Source organism: Ahaetulla prasina, chromosome 1 (genome assembly GCF_028640845.1).
Source record: "Ahaetulla prasina isolate Xishuangbanna chromosome 1, ASM2864084v1, whole genome shotgun sequence".
Lineage (NCBI taxonomy): Eukaryota > Metazoa > Chordata > Lepidosauria > Squamata > Colubridae > Ahaetulla > Ahaetulla prasina.
Window position 1 is genome coordinate 228,444,463 of NC_080539.1, and position 19,451 is coordinate 228,463,913.

General features: G+C 39.1%; 2 protein-coding genes across 4 annotated transcripts in view; one reads left to right on the forward strand and one right to left on the reverse strand.

Annotated features, from left to right (window-relative positions):
* Window positions 1–6,164, forward strand: part of PRPF40A (pre-mRNA processing factor 40 homolog A) — a 38,839-nt gene extending 32,675 nt beyond the window's left edge. Inside the window, exons 22-27 of the mRNA XM_058192686.1 lie at window positions 789–875; window positions 970–1,066; window positions 1,169–1,230; window positions 2,546–2,674; window positions 3,184–3,246; window positions 4,875–6,164. Of these exons, the coding sequence (XP_058048669.1) occupies window positions 789–875; window positions 970–1,066; window positions 1,169–1,230; window positions 2,546–2,674; window positions 3,184–3,246; window positions 4,875–4,967 (531 nt within the window). The 3' untranslated portion in view covers window positions 4,968–6,164. The remainder of the gene's footprint in view (window positions 1–788; window positions 876–969; window positions 1,067–1,168; window positions 1,231–2,545; window positions 2,675–3,183; window positions 3,247–4,874) is intronic.
* Window positions 6,165–11,665: 5,501 nt separating this feature from the next.
* The window catches only part of FMNL2 (formin like 2), a 210,126-nt gene continuing 202,340 nt past the window's right edge, over window positions 11,666–19,451 (reverse strand). The window contains exons 26-27 of one of the 3 annotated variants that reach the window (XM_058192712.1): window positions 17,293–17,339; window positions 11,666–14,184 (exon numbers count right to left, since the gene is read on the reverse strand). In XM_058192712.1, the coding sequence (XP_058048695.1) occupies window positions 14,146–14,184; window positions 17,293–17,339 (86 nt within the window). In that variant the 3' untranslated portion in view covers window positions 11,666–14,145. Of the gene's footprint in view, window positions 14,185–17,245; window positions 17,340–19,451 lie in introns of all 3 variants that reach the window. The other 2 variants (XM_058192706.1, XM_058192698.1) reach the window with 2 other exon arrangements.

Sequence of the window (19,451 nt, forward strand, 5' to 3'; positions counted from 1 at the left end):
AGGGCAACTGTGGAACAAGTCCAGAAAAATGTGGGCTGTCCAACTTCAGCCAAGGCGTTACTTGGTGGTGGCAGGAAACCACAGAACGTGTTCTAGGAATTTCCCAGTCCTTTATTCTCGTGCATGATTTTTCCCTTACACATTGGTGATACTTTATATTTACAATAACATTATCGCGAGCCAAATAGTGACTGGGGTCATTTTAAACCCTAGGAATATATGTCAGTTTGAGCATACTACTGATGATTGATAGTTATCTTCATTAGCACTAGAGTTCTGCAAATTCTTTGAAAAAAGTGCCTCAGATTTCACTTGGAACACCTGTTCTTCAGCATTTAAAACAGCTGTGTCTTGTTCTGCACTGGCACAACTATCTCAGAAGCTGTTCTTGGCAATTTGTGGCTGTGCACAATCACTTCTCCGCCCCCACCCTCACACGCACCCCAAAAGTGCAGGAGGATACCAGCTCCATTGATTCTTCATCCTACAAAGACTGCTGTGGAAAGCGTCTAAGGAGAAGTTCCTGGCAGGCTGTGGCAATATGATAGTGTTGAAATTTGTTCAAGCAGAATAGTTGTTCTTCAGTCTCTTTCCTAGTAGATTTCCTGAGACTTGGGGGTGGGGGAGGTGCAACATTGGAATAAGGTCTATGTAAAACGTTAGGGAGGTTTCCCAAAGCTTCCATTACTGCCTCTACGATTTAGGTATGTACTTTAAGAAAGCAGCACTTTTGATTACTAGATGTTTGCTGTTTCAAAACAATAATTCTGATTCTTTTGATGTTGTAGCATGAGTGTCAGCATCATCATTCAAAGAACAAGAAGCACTCTAAAAAATCAAAGAAGCATCATAGAAAGAGGTCTCGCTCTCGTTCGGTAAGGCCTTTGATAACATGCTGCAGGAAACTCATCTCAAAAACTATCTTTAAAAGCTCTTGTATGTTAACCATACTTTTTTATTTCTTTAAAGGGCTCAGAATCCGAAGATGACGATAGCCATTCAAAGAAAAAGAGGCAACGTTCAGACTCACGCTCAGTTTCTGAACGCTCCTCCAGTGCAGAATCTGGTATTTTTTTTCTCTAAATCGTGTCAGGGGCGGGGGGAGAGTGGTGCTAAATTTCAACAACCTGATTTCCCTTTCATTTTCTAATTTGTTTTGCATAAATAGAGAGAAGCTACAAGAAGTCAAAGAAGCATAAAAAGAAAAGCAAAAAGAGGAGACACAAGTCTGTGAGTATTTCTGTTTTGCATCTTTCAGTATGATAAGGATTTTCAATATATTCTATCTTTTAAGTTGTAAATAACGGTTATGCATCTGTCTCACAGCTTGTTAGTATGACCAGCAAATGTATGTATTTATTTATACATGCAATTTATGTAATTGCCTCTGGTGGTGCTAAGCAATATGCAAAGATTAAAACCAGAAAAATCATAACATTAATAGCAAAATCAATTTTAAAAACATGAACGTATCACATGCCTGGGCTTGAAGAACCATTAGTGCTTTAGTGCCAAAAAAAATTACAAAGCATTCAAACAAACACGCTTAACTTCCTGACTCAAGTGCCTGTGAAATAGTTAGGACTTTAAAGCCTTAAGAAAGGCAAACAGGGTCAGGGCCATCCCACAGGCACAGTAACAGAGGAGGGATGACAGGATCTGGAATATGCCAACTCTGCTCATTCTGGTGGGGTGGCAGACAGGTGATCTAATGGAAATAGGTAATACTGCAACCAAGGATTGGGGTTTGTTTTTAAATAAGAACTTGGATTCAATTCAGTCTTGTGGACCTATTTGCAACAGCATTGCTACATATTTAGGTTGACTGTCACCTATTTCAGTTTACACGTTAGTAACAGGAATAAGCAGTACCATTTTTACAGTAATTGTGGTCAACTTCACATCTTGTGTTTTTTTCCTCCTCCTTTTGTGAACTAGAATTTCAGTGTGACAGTGTTTAATGTGTCAGGTTACTGAGCAAAGGGAAAAAGCCAAAATTCATACTCTAGTTGGCTTGACTTGGTATCTACCGTTAAGATAACTTCAGGATTTGATGTAATTCTGAAGAATTAGTGGAAGTTAGAAAGTTTAATCCAACAGTTTTACAGCATTTTTTTTTTGAATTTATATCCCGCCCTTCTCCGAAGACTCAGGGTGGCTTACATTGTGTACAAATATACAAATCATCCTATTTGTATATTTATATACAAAGTCAACTTATTGCCCCCCCAACAATCTGGGTCCTCATTTTACCTACCTTATAAAGGATGGAAGGCTGAGTCAACCTTGGGCCTGGTGGGACTCTAGCCTGCAGTAATTGTAATTGCAGGCAGCTGTATGTTAATAACAGGCTGCATTAGCCTGGTGAGCCACTTCCCAGCCCAGCCCAGCATTAGTTTGGAGCACATGGAAATTACTTAGAGTATATTGCCAGAGAGTTCACATTTTAGAAGAATCTTGGGGTAGTACACTGGAAATTGCAGTAGATTGCTGATTGCAATATATTGCTTCTTTTGATTTATATTCTTTATTTTACTTTGCACAGGATTCTCCGGAATCGGATGCAGATCGAGAAAGAGAGAAAAAAGAGAGAGAAAATGAAAAAGAAAGAAGTAGACAAAGATCTGAATCTAAGCATAAATCGCCACCTAAGAAGAGACCTAACAAAGATTCTGTAAGTGTTTTATCTTACCAAGTTCAGTATATTAATGACTGCAACATTTCTGAATAATACATGGCTTCTGGAATTCTATTTCCATTCCACAACCACAGTTTGCTTTGATCACACATGAACATCCCATGAAGCACATAACAATCTTTGACAGTCTTTAGTGTGGCTTGCTGTGTGTGCTTTGCTCAGAGTATGTGTGCACTCAAACACGCACATACAGAGAGAGAGAGAGAGAGAGAGAGAGATTTATTTCTAGCTTGTTGGAGAAAATATATGAAGGATGCTGGGGAGGAGGCTTGCAGAAATCAGCCTACTTGCTGATCCCTGCATGCAAATTACTCTCAACACAATCTGCCAAATAGCTGTTTAAAAAACTCTAATAATACTATTATAACACAGCAGATCCTCTTTGCAAAACCCCTTTTCCATAAAACACATCATCACCCTGTTTGATGGACTGGATAAAGTGCAATTTGCATAAGGAAGGTCATTCTGGCATGTTTTCTTCCCAGCACCATCCTGCAACCAACAGCGTTCGATTACAAGAAACATCAGAAGAAGCGGATCAGATTCGGGTAAGACCAGATATATTGCATTTGTTGTGCTGTGGTATGGTGGGGCATGAGAACAAAAAGAAGTGAAGTTTGCACATACTTTTTATAAAATGCAATTTTTGAAAGATCTCAGAATATTTAGTTCAGTATGTTTGAATGGCCAATATTTGGAGACTCAATGAAATCTGTTCAAATCAGAGATTTAATTGAAGAGGAGGAACATCAGATAAGGTCAGTTTATACAGACATTTGCCAAAAAATGAAATTCCTGTAATATCTTTTATGTCAACACATATAAAGTGACACATATTATTCATCTGAATAATAGTATAAATTACTGTATTTATTATTATATCCTTATAAATTAATATATTTTTGACATGAGGAATGGCACCTGAAAATAACCACCCAAAAAAAATTAAAAGTTACAGATGACCTAGATGAAAACAGGACATGACCTCAGGAAGTTTTAAATAGGCTATTGGACATGTAATTATCAGAAACAATGTTTATTTGAACACATGAATGCCTTTGTAAAGTTAACTTAGACTAATAATTGGGGATGTGGGAAAGGATAGTTTGCAGTGTGAAAGTTATTTGTGCGAAATTGATTTTTAAAAAAAATAAAGAATGCTGGAAGAACCTGGTTAAGTGACTACCCAGCTGATCTTAAGTTGTTCTAGCTAGCCAACTAGGATTAGTCCCAATTAATACATAAATAATTTATCTGAAGGGTTTTAGTTTTAAATTGACAGTTCCAATTATCATTTTTTCTGATTGATAATTCTAATTTTCCTTACACCTTGGATTGAGGATTCAAAAGTCACCTGATCTGTTTCATCTGGCTGTGAAGCGTTCAAAAACTTGATAAACTTTGACTTAGATGACTAAATGAGAATTTTAAGCAAGTTGTATTTTTAATATTTAAAATGGGTATTTAATAATAGTTAAAGGGTCAATAAATCTTCATCTGAGAGAACAGAACAGTTTAGTGCTATTATGCCAGTAACCATTCCCGATGGACTATTTCCAAAAATACTTTGCGACTTGCCTTGGGGAACATGCAAGGAATATCATTAATTTTTTAAGAGAAACTATTGGATTGGATGAATCGGTTGCCTATTTTTAAAAAAAGACTATTGGATCGGATGAATTACTTGACTATAAATATGTGTCTGCTTAACAGAATGGATTCTTCTGTTAATATATCACAGACTGATAGGATATTTTGAGTGCCAATTTTGGGTAGGTGCATTTGAAGATGAGTAGGAAAATAGCATTGGACTACTCACAGTGTTATACACAGTCTTGCTTAAGTTCTGGTTGTATCCAGATTACCCCTTCACATTCTCCATTCGCATAATATATTTAGTTTAGCACAGAATTTTATAGAAATAATTTTGCAGTAGATCTGTTTTTTTCGCCATCAAACAAGTATGAAATCTGTATTATCTGTTGGTAACTCAATTGCATTTCTTAATATGGAATTTGTGTGTAGCATAAGAGGTGCCACACAATAAAATCAGTCCTGGGAGATGAGGGTTACAGGATGGGCTGGGCCAGAAAGGCAGCAGGTCCCTGATCTAAAGGAATTGAATTCCTGACTACGTTCAAAGGTGAACCAAACATTTGTCATTATCTGTTTGCAGGGTAATTGGGATACCTCTGGTAGTGAATTAAGTGAAGGTGAACTTGAAAAACAAAGGAGGACCCTCTTGGAACAACTGGATGAAGATCAATAAGAAATATTTATACCAAATATGTTTACAAATTTGATTTAATAAAGATATAGATGACTAATTTCAGGAAATGGATTCCAATGTTCTGAGTTACAGTGGCATAATTGTGGCTCTTCGGTTCTCTTGCATAACTAAATATTTGACACAGGTAGCAGTTTGGCAAAGACGGTGAACATTCAGGATTCAACCTGAAGTCCTATTTCTTATCATCTAGATAGCCTGTATATATCCCCCCCATGTACCTTTCCATTCTTCAGACAGCACATTAGGATGAGCAGAAAAGCTTTTTTTTAAAAAAAACAACAACAACCTTTAAAATAGTGGCTTGGAAAAATATTCAAGCCTTTCAGGCCTCTCATCTCTAAAATGGCTCACACTCGAAAGTCATTAACTTCTTTTCCTTGTCAAAGAAGGCCCAAGTGCAGGGAGCAGGTGCACCTGCCCCTCCTGAAAAGCTCGATAATTTTCTTGCAGTTCCAATTGGATTGGGTTGTTACTACTTTTCAAAGAGAGGAAAGGAAGAGGGAAGATGCTTTTTTTCTTGTTTTGATTTATGGTAATCCAGGAACCAGTGTTAGGTTTTTGAGAGTTACCCTTCTGGCCAAATTGATGACGGTGATTTCTATTGAACACTGACCGTAGGTTGAAATGTATACAAGAGCTTTACTCAGAGCTTAATTTTTAGTGTTACGTTTTAAAACTGTGAAAACTAGACGATTGATGGAAATCCTATTAGGCCCTTAATTATAAATCTGGTAAAATACTTACAAAAATATCATAGCTATCACTTTTATTAGAGGAGAAAAATCTGGAATATTTAAAAATAAAATTGGTAGAGGGCATCGTTTCAGCAAATCACAAAATCGGACTGTAAATTAATTGCAATATGTTGCCTTAAGGACTTTCCGAAGAATGTACCACCAAATTTTGAAAAGCAGTTGCAATACTCTTGTTTAGAAAATCAATGTTGATGTAATATTTTTCTTTTTAAGATATGTTGATCTGATGTTTAAAAATTGTTTTCCTTTCATTCTGTTCTCTTCCTTTGTACTAAATAACTTCTATCTGATGTTGATTTGATGAACGTACTATCTACCTATTCATTCAGGAGTATTGACTACTGTGGTACAGACTAAAATCTTTCTGATTTGAATATTTTTGTACATTTTTATCACTTATTAAACCTTGTCTTATAGTGTGTACTAGTATTTTTCTGTTTTATAAAACTTATGTAAAGTTGACACATACCAATTTTACATTCTCTCACTTGTTACTTTGAAGAGTGCATGTAGAAATACATTTCTTTAGTATAATCGTTCTAACGTATGTTTAATCATAGCAACAGAAAAGGCCTCTTCAGAATATATCATAGCATTAACATGGAATATTTTATGTGATTATTTAATATAATGATGTTGCTTCAAAGTTGATTTTTCATTATAGTAATGATAAATCTTGATATTTCTTCAACTTCCTAAGAAATAAGATTTTTAAAATAAGTTGCATACAGTCAGTCATTCTGATTACATATATTAATTTAAGTAAAAGTGAAATTAGTTTGAACCAGTGGTCACAGGAAAGGTGTAAAAAACATCATCAGTCAGGCACTTCCGTTGCAGTCTCCTTCAAGACAATGTGAGATGTGAATGAAAACAGACTCTCTTTTTCCAGCAGATGTATCTCCTGCAGTTCATTTGCTTTAACAAACTGTTCATGATATGCTCCAAACTCATCTTTGCTTAAGATGTAATCTGATCATTTAGTGACAGCTATATTTATTTCTCATCCATTTCTTCAGATAAAATCATAGTGCCATATTCACAAAAGGACAAGGTACTGGGAAATATATTGTTGCAGAATGATGCTATCATGATTCTGATAAGTGATAAGTTGTAATTATTCTCCAGGTTCTGGATCATTGATGTAGAACATGATGGAATCATAATATATATTTTGCTAAACTTGTTAAAAAAAACTATTTTGAAAAATTGTAAGTGTTGTCAGCTAACTTAAAATTCCATAGTAGTAACGAACGAGACAGACAAAAAAAAAAGCCTCCCATTATACTAGATGGCTCATTGTGACTAAAATACTCAGGTTTATATTGAGACTAGAATTCTATCCCAGGAAAACAGATCAGAGCTGCTCCCTCCCCCACCCCCATGCAGTAATATTTATGTAAAATACTTTTTATTACTTTGCATAATTTACATGAAGGGACATGTTTCTAAGTAAATATTAATTTTTAAAGCATTGTCTTTATTTTTCCATTAAAAATAAAATGCTATAAATATAACACCGTTTCTTAATATTTCTCCATATCTATGCAGGTTACATGGTAATTCAAATTTTCAGTTTATGGAGCCATTATGTAGAAATGTGTTTTTGTGTTTTGTAAAATGTCTTCTAGCCTTCCTTCAAAAGAGGTCAGCAATATATAGCAGAGCTTCTCCCTTTGTTGTACATGGAAGTTCTGCTGTGGCTCAAGGACATTCTTAACGGGGATTATTCTTCCCACTGCGAAGCCAGGCAGGATCACGTATGACAAAATCAGCTTGCCAGTTCTTTTTATCCTGCCTATAAGCAAATTCCTAGAGAAACGTTTGACATAATTTTTGACTTTCCTTGCAAATTTCTTCTCTCTCTGTTGGCTGTAATCAGGAAGTTCTATATGCTCCCTGAACACATCAAGGAAAGCTGGTGATCAGGCTTGCCATTCCTGGGCATGGCATCTTTAAGAAAAGCAAAGGCATGCTGGACCAGATTGCTCTCATATTTGCCCAAAAGGCCCTTTTTGCACAGGTGCACTATAGATAAGAGGTTAGGTTTCTTACAGCAGTGGGATTCACAGGAGTCGGTCTCTGGGAATCAAGGAACTCGGAGATTGAAGGAAACTGGGACATTCCTTATGGCACCTCATCAGGGGAGGCATCCAGACTTCTGTAGTAGTTCAGGCAAGGAACCATTCCTGTGCTTGTGCCCTTGGATCCCATCATGCCCTCAATGGTCTGAGGCCCTAGCCATTCAAGGAACCCGACTGCATGGTTCAGAGCATGGTGGCCACCATCTTGAAGAGATCCAGGAGAGGGAATAGCTTTTTGTTCAGTCTCCAGCACTTGCCAACAAGCTAATTTGAGAAGAAAAAAATGGCTCCTAGGATGCTGGGCATTGATCTTTGAATATAAAGTCAGGATTTTATCATAGAGGAGACAGGAAAGCTATTGCAGGAAGTTATAGAGGCATGTAAGTAAGTAAGAAACTCAAGTCTCAAAAGAGACCAATCCATTTTCCATTGGGCCACTTTCAGATTCTGGAAAACCCCAGTATTTCTTGGAGTACTATATATAGCACTTTGATCCTAGATAAATTGAGTCAGGAAGATAAAAAATGAATTCTGCTGCAGGCAAACAGGCCCTGGCTCTAGCCATGTTCAAGTCTGGTAGATGCTCCTGTAGCCTCGTGATGCCGCTGATTGCAAGAGAACAGCTAACAACTCCACAGATCCCTGCAATGGATGCAATGGCATTTTTTGAGAAAGCTCATGAGGCGAATATTTTGACAATCGAAGGGAGGGTCATATCTGTATTAAACCAATAATTTTTTGGGAGATGACTTCTAATGAGAAACACTAGTGACAGGCTGCCAAGGCAAACTGGCCAAGATTGGAATCTCCACTATCCTAGTCTAGTGCCAGTTCTACAATGTTCTCCATGTCAGCAGACTTGTTTAAAATCTGGAACAAGGCTAAGTCCAAATCTCTTTGCCTCTAAGGGCAGCAATGTCAGAAAGAAAATGTTTGTCCTTTTGTCCCTAATGGAAAGATGGGCAATGCATTAGCTTTTCCCCCCATTCTCATCACCCTCTTTTCATCCCCTATCTAAAATCAGCTACAAAGGAATCTGGCCCCCACTTTAGTAATCTACCAGTTGTTTTCTTAATTACAGATATCCATGTGACTGAGCAAGAAAAAGGTGCGTATTCAAGTAAAATGGTGATGTTCTAATCTAGTTTAATAGGTTTCTAACACAGTGATGGTGAACCTGACACGTTTGTCAGATGATGCCACATTTTCAGTGACATGTCAGCATTCACCAGCATCAGATATCTATTCTCAAAAGCATGCCCCATTCTTGTATGATTTTTGGAGGCTGCTGAGGCTGTGCAAGAATGGGATGTTCTCTCACGGCCACTGACCCCTCCAGAAGATACAAGAGAGGGCCATGCAAGTGCCTTTGAAAATTGTGCAAGAATGGTGTGTGTTTTTGCATGGTTTTTTGAGGCTGCAGAAGCTGAAAACAGCATTCTTCAAAGCCACTTCAAGAAAGAAGGCCCGGTGCAGCCTGGGGTAGGCTGCAAGGGCTTGTGCACAGAAAGAATACCACATGAAGGTAAGCAGTGTGTGGCAAATCTTGGAGGATGCTTGGCTGTGGGAGCAATTACACCATTCCCCAAGACAGTTACACCTTGGGAAATAGTGCAAGGCAGATTTTGTGAGTGGCGGTGGTGGCGCAAGGGCTGAAGCTGAGGCCTAGAGCACTACTTCAGGCACAGCCTCAGTGATGCTGCCAAGTGCCACTATTCAGTGTGGCCTAGATTGAGGGAGAGATAGAGAATTGTTTCTATTTGGGGTTGGGGGGTTGCGGGGGGAGTGCATGACACTCCAGCAGAGTCAAGTCAGGTAGGCATTGTCCCAATTTGGCATTGCCTACAGAAATGACTATGTTACTTCCCCCCGCCCCACCCTTTCCAATCATGTCTGATTCTTGGAGACTGCTAAGACTGTCTCATTTTTCTTGGCAAAAATTTTCAGAAGTGACTTGCGGTTGTATCCTTCATAGAAAAAATGACTAGCCCAGGGTCACCCAACTAACTTCATTTCCAAGGTGGGATTAGAACTCAAGGCCTCCCGGTTATTAGTCTGATGTCCTAACCACAGCACCAAACTGTTACTTGGTGCATTAATATCCCACAGTAACACCCAAGCCTATGTAATCTCTCTGTTCTTTTTGTCAGTGCCAAATTCTTCTGGCAAAATCGTTTTGGACAAGCAATATTAGGACTTCTGAGCTGCCAATAGAGGCTGGGCCTGTGAATTAGGTCATCAGTCCTTTCTTAGCACTCAAGTCTACACCAGTAGGTGATTTCTAATCATTATCCTCTTATTCACACACACAGTTCTAAGATGGCTTCTCATCTAGTTTAGAAATCCCTTTCAAGGAATATTTCATGTGTATGTGCGTGTAAATATATGAGATGAGACATCACCTGGCTATCTCAGCCTAATGGACAGAGAAAAATGCTTAATTGGAATGAAAACGGTCCAACCTCATTTAAAAATAAGTACTGTAACTTCTGCCCTCTGCTGAGGTGATCATTTCTCAGGCTATTTAGTATTTCTTACCGGTGGAACCTGAAAGAGGTAGCCTGAGTCATGAGAACTAAAGGTTTGGATGGAATTAAAAATCACTGACCTTTTTCTCTGTCAGCAGGGAGGTTTAACTATCTTTGGTTCAAATCATTTGCTTTGTAGATTCTCTACAATTTTAATTGTGAAACAATGCCGTTCCCCCTATTGAATTCCCCCATTTCGCATTTATCAACATTTACGTAATTGAGAAATCTGGGCACACAAATGGATGTAGACCATTGCTGGTTGTAACTGATGTTTGTGTTATCTGGATCTAGTTCCCATCATGTTGCAAGGTTTCAGACACAATATGGGTGTAAATTGGCTGCAGCTTCATTAAGTGAAGACACTTTGAACTTGATGGTAGATGTACTTTAATTTTTCCTATATAGAGAACGGCTAAGTCCACCAGAAAGCAATGCTTTAATGCACGAACAAGCGGTAACAAACGAACAAGTGCTTATTTTCAACAATCCTCCAGTTCACCATTTTATAGGATTTATACTTGGAGATTATCATTGGGTATCTTACATCTCTGATTTAAATTCAAATGCTCTAAAGCAGTGCTTCTCAATTATTTTCTGTCATGCCCCCCTAGGAAGAAGAAAACATTTTTCGCGCCCCCCGCGCGACTGTAAACATGGGGCTTAGCTTGTTATGACAGTGTTTGCCGAGGTCAAACGCGCCCCCCTTTACGGAGCCTCGCGCCCCACTATTTGAGAAGCACTGCTCTAAAGGAAGAAATGGTACACATTTCAGAAGTGCAGATCTTTATAATTCACTGCTTCTGCAACTTATTTAAATATAGCAGGTTGGCTTACTGCTTGTCACTCTCCAGTGAAGCTCCATTCTTCCCTGGAGAGCACTATAGTTCATTCTATACAGATGACTCTCCTCTTTTATATTTTTTAATCCCATTGTTTTTATAAATAACTCAAGGTGGTGAACATACCCAATACTCCTTCCTCCTCCTATTTTTTCCATAACAGCCACCACTATCAGGTGAGTTGGTGGCCCAAAGTCACCCAATTGGCTTTCATATCTAATGCCAGGACTAGAACTCACCATCTCCTGGTTTCTAGCCTGGGTGATGCACTAGGCAATCCATAACTATAGCTGTATCTATCTCAGTTCATCTTATCTGCTCTCACAGCCTACTGCATTAGGAGTACAATCTTCTTTTTCCCTTATAGGGTTTCAACTGCCAATAAGGATTTAGCAAGAGGGAAATGCTCTACTACACCTGTTGGATCATATTGTGGAAACTGAACCATCCATGAAAAGGCAATATAGTTGTGTAAATTGTTTATTCAGTCATATGCCATGAACAGATCAGAAAAGTAACATGAATTGCTTTTATAAAACACCTATAATATTGCTAAGAAGCAGATCTATCTACTAGATAAAAGATCTAAGAGAACATGCCAATATTGCAGCCTATTTAGTCATATTGAAATATTGCAGTATGCTATGAAATCTCTTGCAGCTGTTTATGGGAACTTAAATAATATTGCTGAGCTGGATTTTACCCAAATCAAAAATATTCATCTTTCATAATGGAAAAGATGTAATAATGGCATGTTCTCTTTTGCATGTCAAATATACATTGCTGGATTCTGTCAGCATGTTGGCAGTTGTTTAAAATAAAAAGCAAAGGTTAATGAAACAGCTTTTGAGCCCCAGACTGTCCATTTAGTTAAATATCAAAACAAAACAAAACAAAACTATAAGTTAAGAACATTCAGATTGTATAGCACAGATTGATGCATTTTTAAACAATATTTACAGTATTACCCGAGACTAGAGTGGGAATTAAAGAGAAGTGTAAAAACCATAAAAAAGCACCAATTTTGTAGCAAAATATCTGTACATTTAAAAACATTATATAACTACACATTATCGAAGGAATATGGGACCTTGACCAGTGGTTCACAGAAGCACAATATAAAAAAGAAAAGAAAAGAATTAAGTGGTTAAATACTATACAATAAATTTTACAATTAACATAATGATGCAGTGCTACCAGCAATGGGAAGAATGCAGGCAAAATGATTCTCTTAACTTCCAGTTTTTACTTTGGAGGGGAAAAAATCCAAGGGTCCTACCTTGAAGCAATATTGATAAATAAGCTGTTAAAGTTAGCTTAAAGTTTAACATGTGAGCATCCCAATACAAAATGAGGGTATCTAAGCATTAATCATCTGAATTTTCCAAGTGTACCTAGGAGAAGGTATGGCAGAACCTGGGGGTGGAGTTAAAAGAGGGATCAGCCTAGAATCCATACGTGGCCACAAATGAACTAAGTTCAACCTCTTTTTAATTCTGTTGACCCTTATCTAACTCCAAGCAGGTGCTAACTGTTAGTTAAGAATATTCCTGTGCATGGGCATGAGTAATAATAAATCAATTTAATTGGACCTGATCTTTTGTGCCTGACAGTATCCTGCTGCACTGCATTACATTCGACAGTTTGTGTAACCTGAATGTTAACTGAAGGCAATCCAGTGCAGAAACATTGAAAATGGATTGGTGCAAAGCATAAATGGAAGTGAACTACGCAATTTCCTTTGTATGGAATACCACAGCATTCCTGCAATGTTACCCTAACCTTGTTTGGGGGGGCACTGCCTTTTCACCATTTTGAGAATTGAGCAGTTTGTGATCCTTATGAATTCTAATACTGATTATTGAGAAGTTAATATTTTAGTGCTAATTAATAAATAACATCGTTACCCCAGGGTTAGGGTTAAGGTTATGCTTGCCACTACTTAAAAAACACAACAACTGTGTTTGCAGTGTGCCCATCCTCTTAAGCTATATCACCTCGTTTTATTTACCTTTACCAGCAACTGTGTGTACTAGGCAGAAGTTGAAAACAGACAAGTGTGTTAATCTAAATCCCATTTTATTCCCACATTGTATTTACAGTAGAAATCCCTCTAGCTTTAAATCTTTGTCAACTGTATTCACATCTTCCTTAACATTGGCTTTATGGATATTTTCCCCCAGTCTTAAAGTGAACTAAATGTTCTTAAAGGGTCCACGTTATTTTAATATTTTTTGCTCCTTTATATATGATAAAAGTCCTTCTCCATGCATACATGTACACGTATGTGTATGCATATATACACCCACATGTATATAAACACACACATACATATCTATATAATGCTAGTAAGTGCAGCTGAAGCTCAAAGTTAACTCTTCAAAGTGTTCAGGAATGTACTGAAAATATTAAAAAAATCTACAGCAGCTCTTATCAGAATATTCCTTATTTACAAACTGTTATGAAATCAAAAAAGTCCACTGCGGGCTATTTACTAAACTGTATGTAACAATAACAAAAAAAATACATTATGTATTTTACATTTTGGTTAAGAACACTGAAGAAATTTTATTGGTGTAAAAAGTTACCCAATCAAAAAAGAGTCCTATTGCTTTCAATCATTTGAGTAGGTCCTTGAAATTTAGGCACTTGGTAGCTACAGTTGTATGGCCGGCCCATTTTTTTTTTTTTTTGCTTTAAATTTTTTATTTTTCATTCCTATGCATTTTCAGTCCTTACTGAGCCCTTCAGAAGACTAGTTAAAGGAATTCCGAACAAGGCCATAATTAAAATGGCAACATAAACAGAGTCCGCATGGTGAGGAAGCAATCAAGGGCACTTTCTACTGGTTTACAGGCACGGTTTCTCCCATCTGGCTCACATAGCCAGTTCAGCACCATTGACAGCACGTAGGTTCTGATCGTCAACACGCCGCCGGACGCTTCTCCTCACCGCATCGGCTCGTCGGTAGGGTTGGTTTCTAAGATCTGCAGGAAAAACAGTGGAGGAGTCAGAAGCCGGCCACCCTCTGCTTTTGGATCCAGAAAGAGAGGGTCCTGCTGGCAGCCCATCAAAGCAGCTTGAAGCCAAGGAGAAAAAGGACCACTTAGATTCACAGAGAACTGAGCAAAGAGCATAGAGGGGCCTATCTTTTCCTACGGTTTAAAAAGGCAAGAATTAATTTATCTACCTACCTATCTACCTTTCTCTTCCTCCCTCCCTTCCTTCCTGCAAGCCTATGATGGGGTCAGAAGCTTCTGATCCCTTCACGGAAGCTCCCCTTTGCTATTTATGAAGCAGCTGTGAGAGGGTTTCTCCTTCCGCCCTTGCCTCTCCTTCCTGAATATCTCCACAGGTTGAAGGCTTTTATCAGCTCATTCCTTGCAGAGTAAATCACTCTCTTAAAGAAAGTTCTTTCATCACAGGCTCAGCCATGGGACGTCAACCCGAATCTTCACTAATGATCTCCCTCAGGAAGAAGGAAGAAAAGGGCGGCTGTTCCCACAATCCCAGAAGGGAGAGGAGAAAGGAAAGATGCTAGTGGGCACAGCTCAATGTTAACCTCCCCTAAAAACTGGGATTCTGCTGATTTCTTCAAAAATTCCTTTTCCTCCCATTTTCTATTTCTTAGGGGAAGGCGTCTCCCATGCCGTTCAGTCTAAAGCTATATAGATATACCACAGCAGAGACAAAAGTGACAAGCAGCTACTGCTCTTTCACTTTCTTTCTACACCTTATCCCAAAGATCCTTTCATCTGTATGTCCTATCTTCCCAAGATACATCAAATTTCCCAGCTAAATTGGCTCTGCCATTCCCAACTCTACCAGGTGAGCTGACAAAAGAAGCAAAGAAATAAAAAATAAAAATCAGGGGCTAGTAAAGCCCCTTGTTGCTTCCTGACTGTATTATTAAGAGCAAAACAGGTAATCTAGCAGCTGGTAAAAGTGACGGTTGACCATTTTTATTTCCTCCCTGTGCCCCAAGGGATCCAGTAGTGAACCCTCTGCTGAAAAAGGACATTCTGTTGAATTCAAGTGGCTTGCTAATACATCTTGTCTCAGCTTAAGGAAGAGGAGTGGGAATTCAGTAGAGGGCCCTCAGGCCATGAGTTTAGGGTAAACATGGGACATCAGGTTTCTGCTTCTTCAGAGCTACAGAAGCGATTGGAAACATTTGAGTTTTAGGTGGGTGAAGAAAATGATAGATTCCTAGTGACTTCATGGATGTCCCTTGGCAGTTTTAGTGGTAACTTACAACCTGCCATTGCCTTCTGCCAGAATGTCTTCTGACCTCTTCGTCTAGCCTACAACCCTGTTCTTCCTGATGGTCTTTGAGCTAAGAACTAACCAGTCCAGGCCCTGCTTAATTTCTGGTGTCTGGAAGACATTGTCACCTGCTGAAAAGTGGTATAGATTGCGATAGCATCTTAAGAGCCACCTCACAGGTAGAACTGGTCCTGTTCTTAACAAAATGCACGGGTAGGGCTGACTGGAGCTTTCTTTCTATTACAGCACAGCCTGAATCAGGGGCTCACCATCCTGACCGAATATGATTAGTAACCCCAGAACCAAGGTCTTCTCAGACTGTTCACAACTGAAGTAAACCAAGAAGGATGGGGCTCATCCCTCAACTTTTATCTTCCATCAACAGGATTTCCTAAGAATTTTTTTTTAGACACATAAGAACTGCCCGCATATATAAGAGTCTATTCTCTGGTATCTGGTCTACTGTATTCTTAAGTCCAAGATGGGAGGAGAGGCATGCATTTCGGGACATTTTGAGGGGGACAAAACTACTGTTTCCTACAGAACATTGACATTGGTCTTTTTTTCACTTGGCTGCTTTTCCTACGCTTCATCCTTAAAAATCTACTTTCATATATTTTGCTCAGCTCTTGAGAGCCCTCACTGTAACTGAACCTACAAACTGAAATAGCAAGAAGGTCGTAATGCCTCAGTCTTGGATAAGGGGATTCAGAAGGAGCGGCCAAGTTCTATGGAAGAGGCATTCAACTGGTGACAATCACAAAGTCTCCCCAAAGTTCAAGATAAATGGTTTATTGGCAGGAAGCAGGTCCAGCCCATTTTACTTGCTGGCCCAAGTAGAGGATCACTGATTTGTGATAATTGATCACAAATCAGCGTCTGCCGGTGAATCTCTGTCTCTAAAATATTTCACACTTGCCTTTATTGCACAGTAGCATTCTCTCTGCCCTTGGTGGTTGTGCATGTTAAAAACAGCCACAACCTGATCTGCAAATATTTTAAAGGGGCATGTGTTTTTTCCCCCACTTAATGCTTATCCCAGAAAATATTTCATGTGTTCAGCCTATATACACTGGGATTCCCTTGGGGAGGGGTGGGCATTTGAGGCATGCAGTTCCTGCTCACCCTTGTGTGGGTCCCAATACCTTCTTGAGTTCCCAAATATCCATAGAACTTCAGATCAGATTATTGGGGGGGGGAGGGGGGGAAGTTTACTTTGGAGGCATTTAAGCCATTAACATGCTCTTGAAAAGTCCTTCACCCACTCTGGTGTCATCCATTCACAACTATCCCCATGGAGGTCCCAAAAGTGCTTTTTCAAAAGGCAGCTGGACTTTCTCGTTTTTCTTTGAAGACATTTCGCTTCTCATCCAAGAAGCTTCTTCAGCTCTGAAGAAGCATTTTGCCCATGGAGCATTTTGTAAAGCGAGAGTTCTGCTATTAAAAAAAGTGGCCCATCCCATAAGAGCAACTCAGCTGCTGGGATCTGCCTTCCTTTATGCCCCTCTGCCCCTAATATAGGTCAAGACATAAAGCACAGGCAAAGCACCTCTCTTTTTGAAAGCAAAGCAGAAAGGCAAGAGAGAACACTGATCATTGATCAGGGCCACAAGTGAAGAAACCCCATATATGACACAGACAAATGGTAGAAGAGCTAAATGGCCCAGCAATGCTCCTAGGCCTTAATTGGACACAGCTCCTTCCTGTCCCTAGGATTTATCGTGCAACAATTTTGTGTGGCATTCAGAGAGAGGAGGAAGCTAAATAAAAAGTGATGCTTGCCAGCTCTGTGTATCCTCCACCACCGGTGTGCTAGAAGAAATCCTTACCCTCGAGTGAACATTTGGAAATTTAGTGATATTATTCTTCTTTAAGGCTAAACAAGAAGGGAAAAAAAAAACACAGAATGAAGGTTAAGTTTAAAATGGGATGGAACATGAAGAGCAACTCAATTCAGTGCCCCAAAGCAAAGCAAAACAAAACCAAAAACCACACCCTACTTTAAAGGTCCAGCATGTTAGCAAAAAAGAAAAGAAAAGAAAAGAAAAGCAAGAATGAGTGAAGCCAAAAAGTAAAGACGATTAAACAGAGGAAAAAAACAGGCCACCCTAACCATTAGCCAATTAAACTCCAAGCTGCTTTGAACATTGGCTCCAGAACGACCAGGCAACATTTTCATTGGAAAGAGCAAGCAGGATTTGGACTGATAATATCACTTTCTTTTATACCTTCTGCCTTTATATTAAGGGCAACAACATTAACAGATTCATTCAACCTCCACTTTATAACAGTTTACATCAAAAGATTTCAATGCATCCAGTTCCATGGCAATCAGCTTGGGATATTTGTTATCCAGAGACAATTGGAGACATGTTGCTACCAGCTTTGCTTTTTCAAGCAGAATGGTCTTTGACTTTCTCCTAAAAGAAACGTTTAACGTTCATGTAGATCTTCTCACTTCTTAGCTCAAAACTCAAGGCTGCTTGCGATTGGGGGATATATCACCTGGTTCCAGATTTTTATTTTAAATTTTGATTTTAAATCTCCCCAATTATCAAATCCCAAACAGCTACTGCATTTTCTTAAAGATGGTATTCATAGGCCTACTGAGGTTCTCAATTATGTTGGCATGGAACTGAAACTAGCACAGCTATGGATCTAACAGAATAAAAATGGAGGGAAGGAAAAGATTTTGACATGCAAACACCAACATGCAAGCAGTGAGTAGAATGACAAATATAAAAAAATGCTTTTGCAGATCACAAACCAAGCCCCCCCCTCCCAAAATTTAACTTTTCTTTAGAGGTGCACAGCATTTGACTCCAAAGGGGGCTACAGTGGTTCTAATCCAGTGTGGGCACCTTGCGGTAACTAACTTTTCTTGAGCTCCCAAGAAAGCCATCAAGAGTTAGGAAAATATTGAGAAACAGGTGCCCCATGAACAAGCCCTCAACTTCCTATTTTCCTGGTCCTTACAGTAGGTGTCATGTGAGCTCCAGAAAAGACACAGATACATTGATGGAACTCCTACTAGATCTGAAGCATCTCTGCCCACTTCAGATCCAAATACTGCACACTTCTAACTTCTCATACAAACATAGCTTATTTCCAGATAAAGGCTTAATACCAAGACTTATGCAACAGTGATTAATCTGTTAAAATAAAAAAGAACCCAAAGTAGAATAGCATACAAAAAACCAAATGGAATCGTCTGTCATGATTATCGCTACACCCCTCAACAGTTGCCTGTAAATTGAGTGGAGTGGCTGGAAGCACAGCTGTTGCTGGTCTTAGTGACATTCACTGATTTCCCATATTGGCTGTTCTAAGGCAGTTATAACTAGACCAGGAGTGTCCAACGTTGGCAACTTTAAGACGTGTGGACTTCAACTCCCAGAATTCCCCAACGAGCCTTGCTGGGGAATTCTGGGAGCTGAAGTCCACATGTCTTAAAGTTGCCAACGTTGGATACCCCTGATCTAGACCCCTGAAAATGGATGGGGTGGAACAAGCTTTCACATGGTGGGTGGAAGGGAGAAAACCATTACTGGCAGACAGGAACGTGCAAGGAGATGATGGTCAAGGAGAGGATCATGTAAAACGTGATTCCACAGGGATGCCAGACATCACAAAACCCCATTCAACACCCCCATTGCCGTAAAGTGGAGAAATGTCAAAAACCTACAGCAACCTTTTATTTTTTTAAGAGGATCAGCTGTGAAAGAGGAATAGTTTAGTAATGGAATTCCTCTGTCAGAACAGGTTCGCAGAAAAACCGAGAGCCACGCTTGGCCGTTCGGGCAGTAAAGGGCACCGTCTTCAGCACTGCATGAAAATAATAGCCAGACAAGACAGAAGACAGTAAGAAGCAAAGATCTCTTGCATTAGTATATAGTTAGTGTTTTATTAAAGGCACCCTGCAGCAGATCATCTCTCGATTAACCACAATAAGGGTTGTGTGGCTGGGTTACCGTCAGAGTGTTTTTCC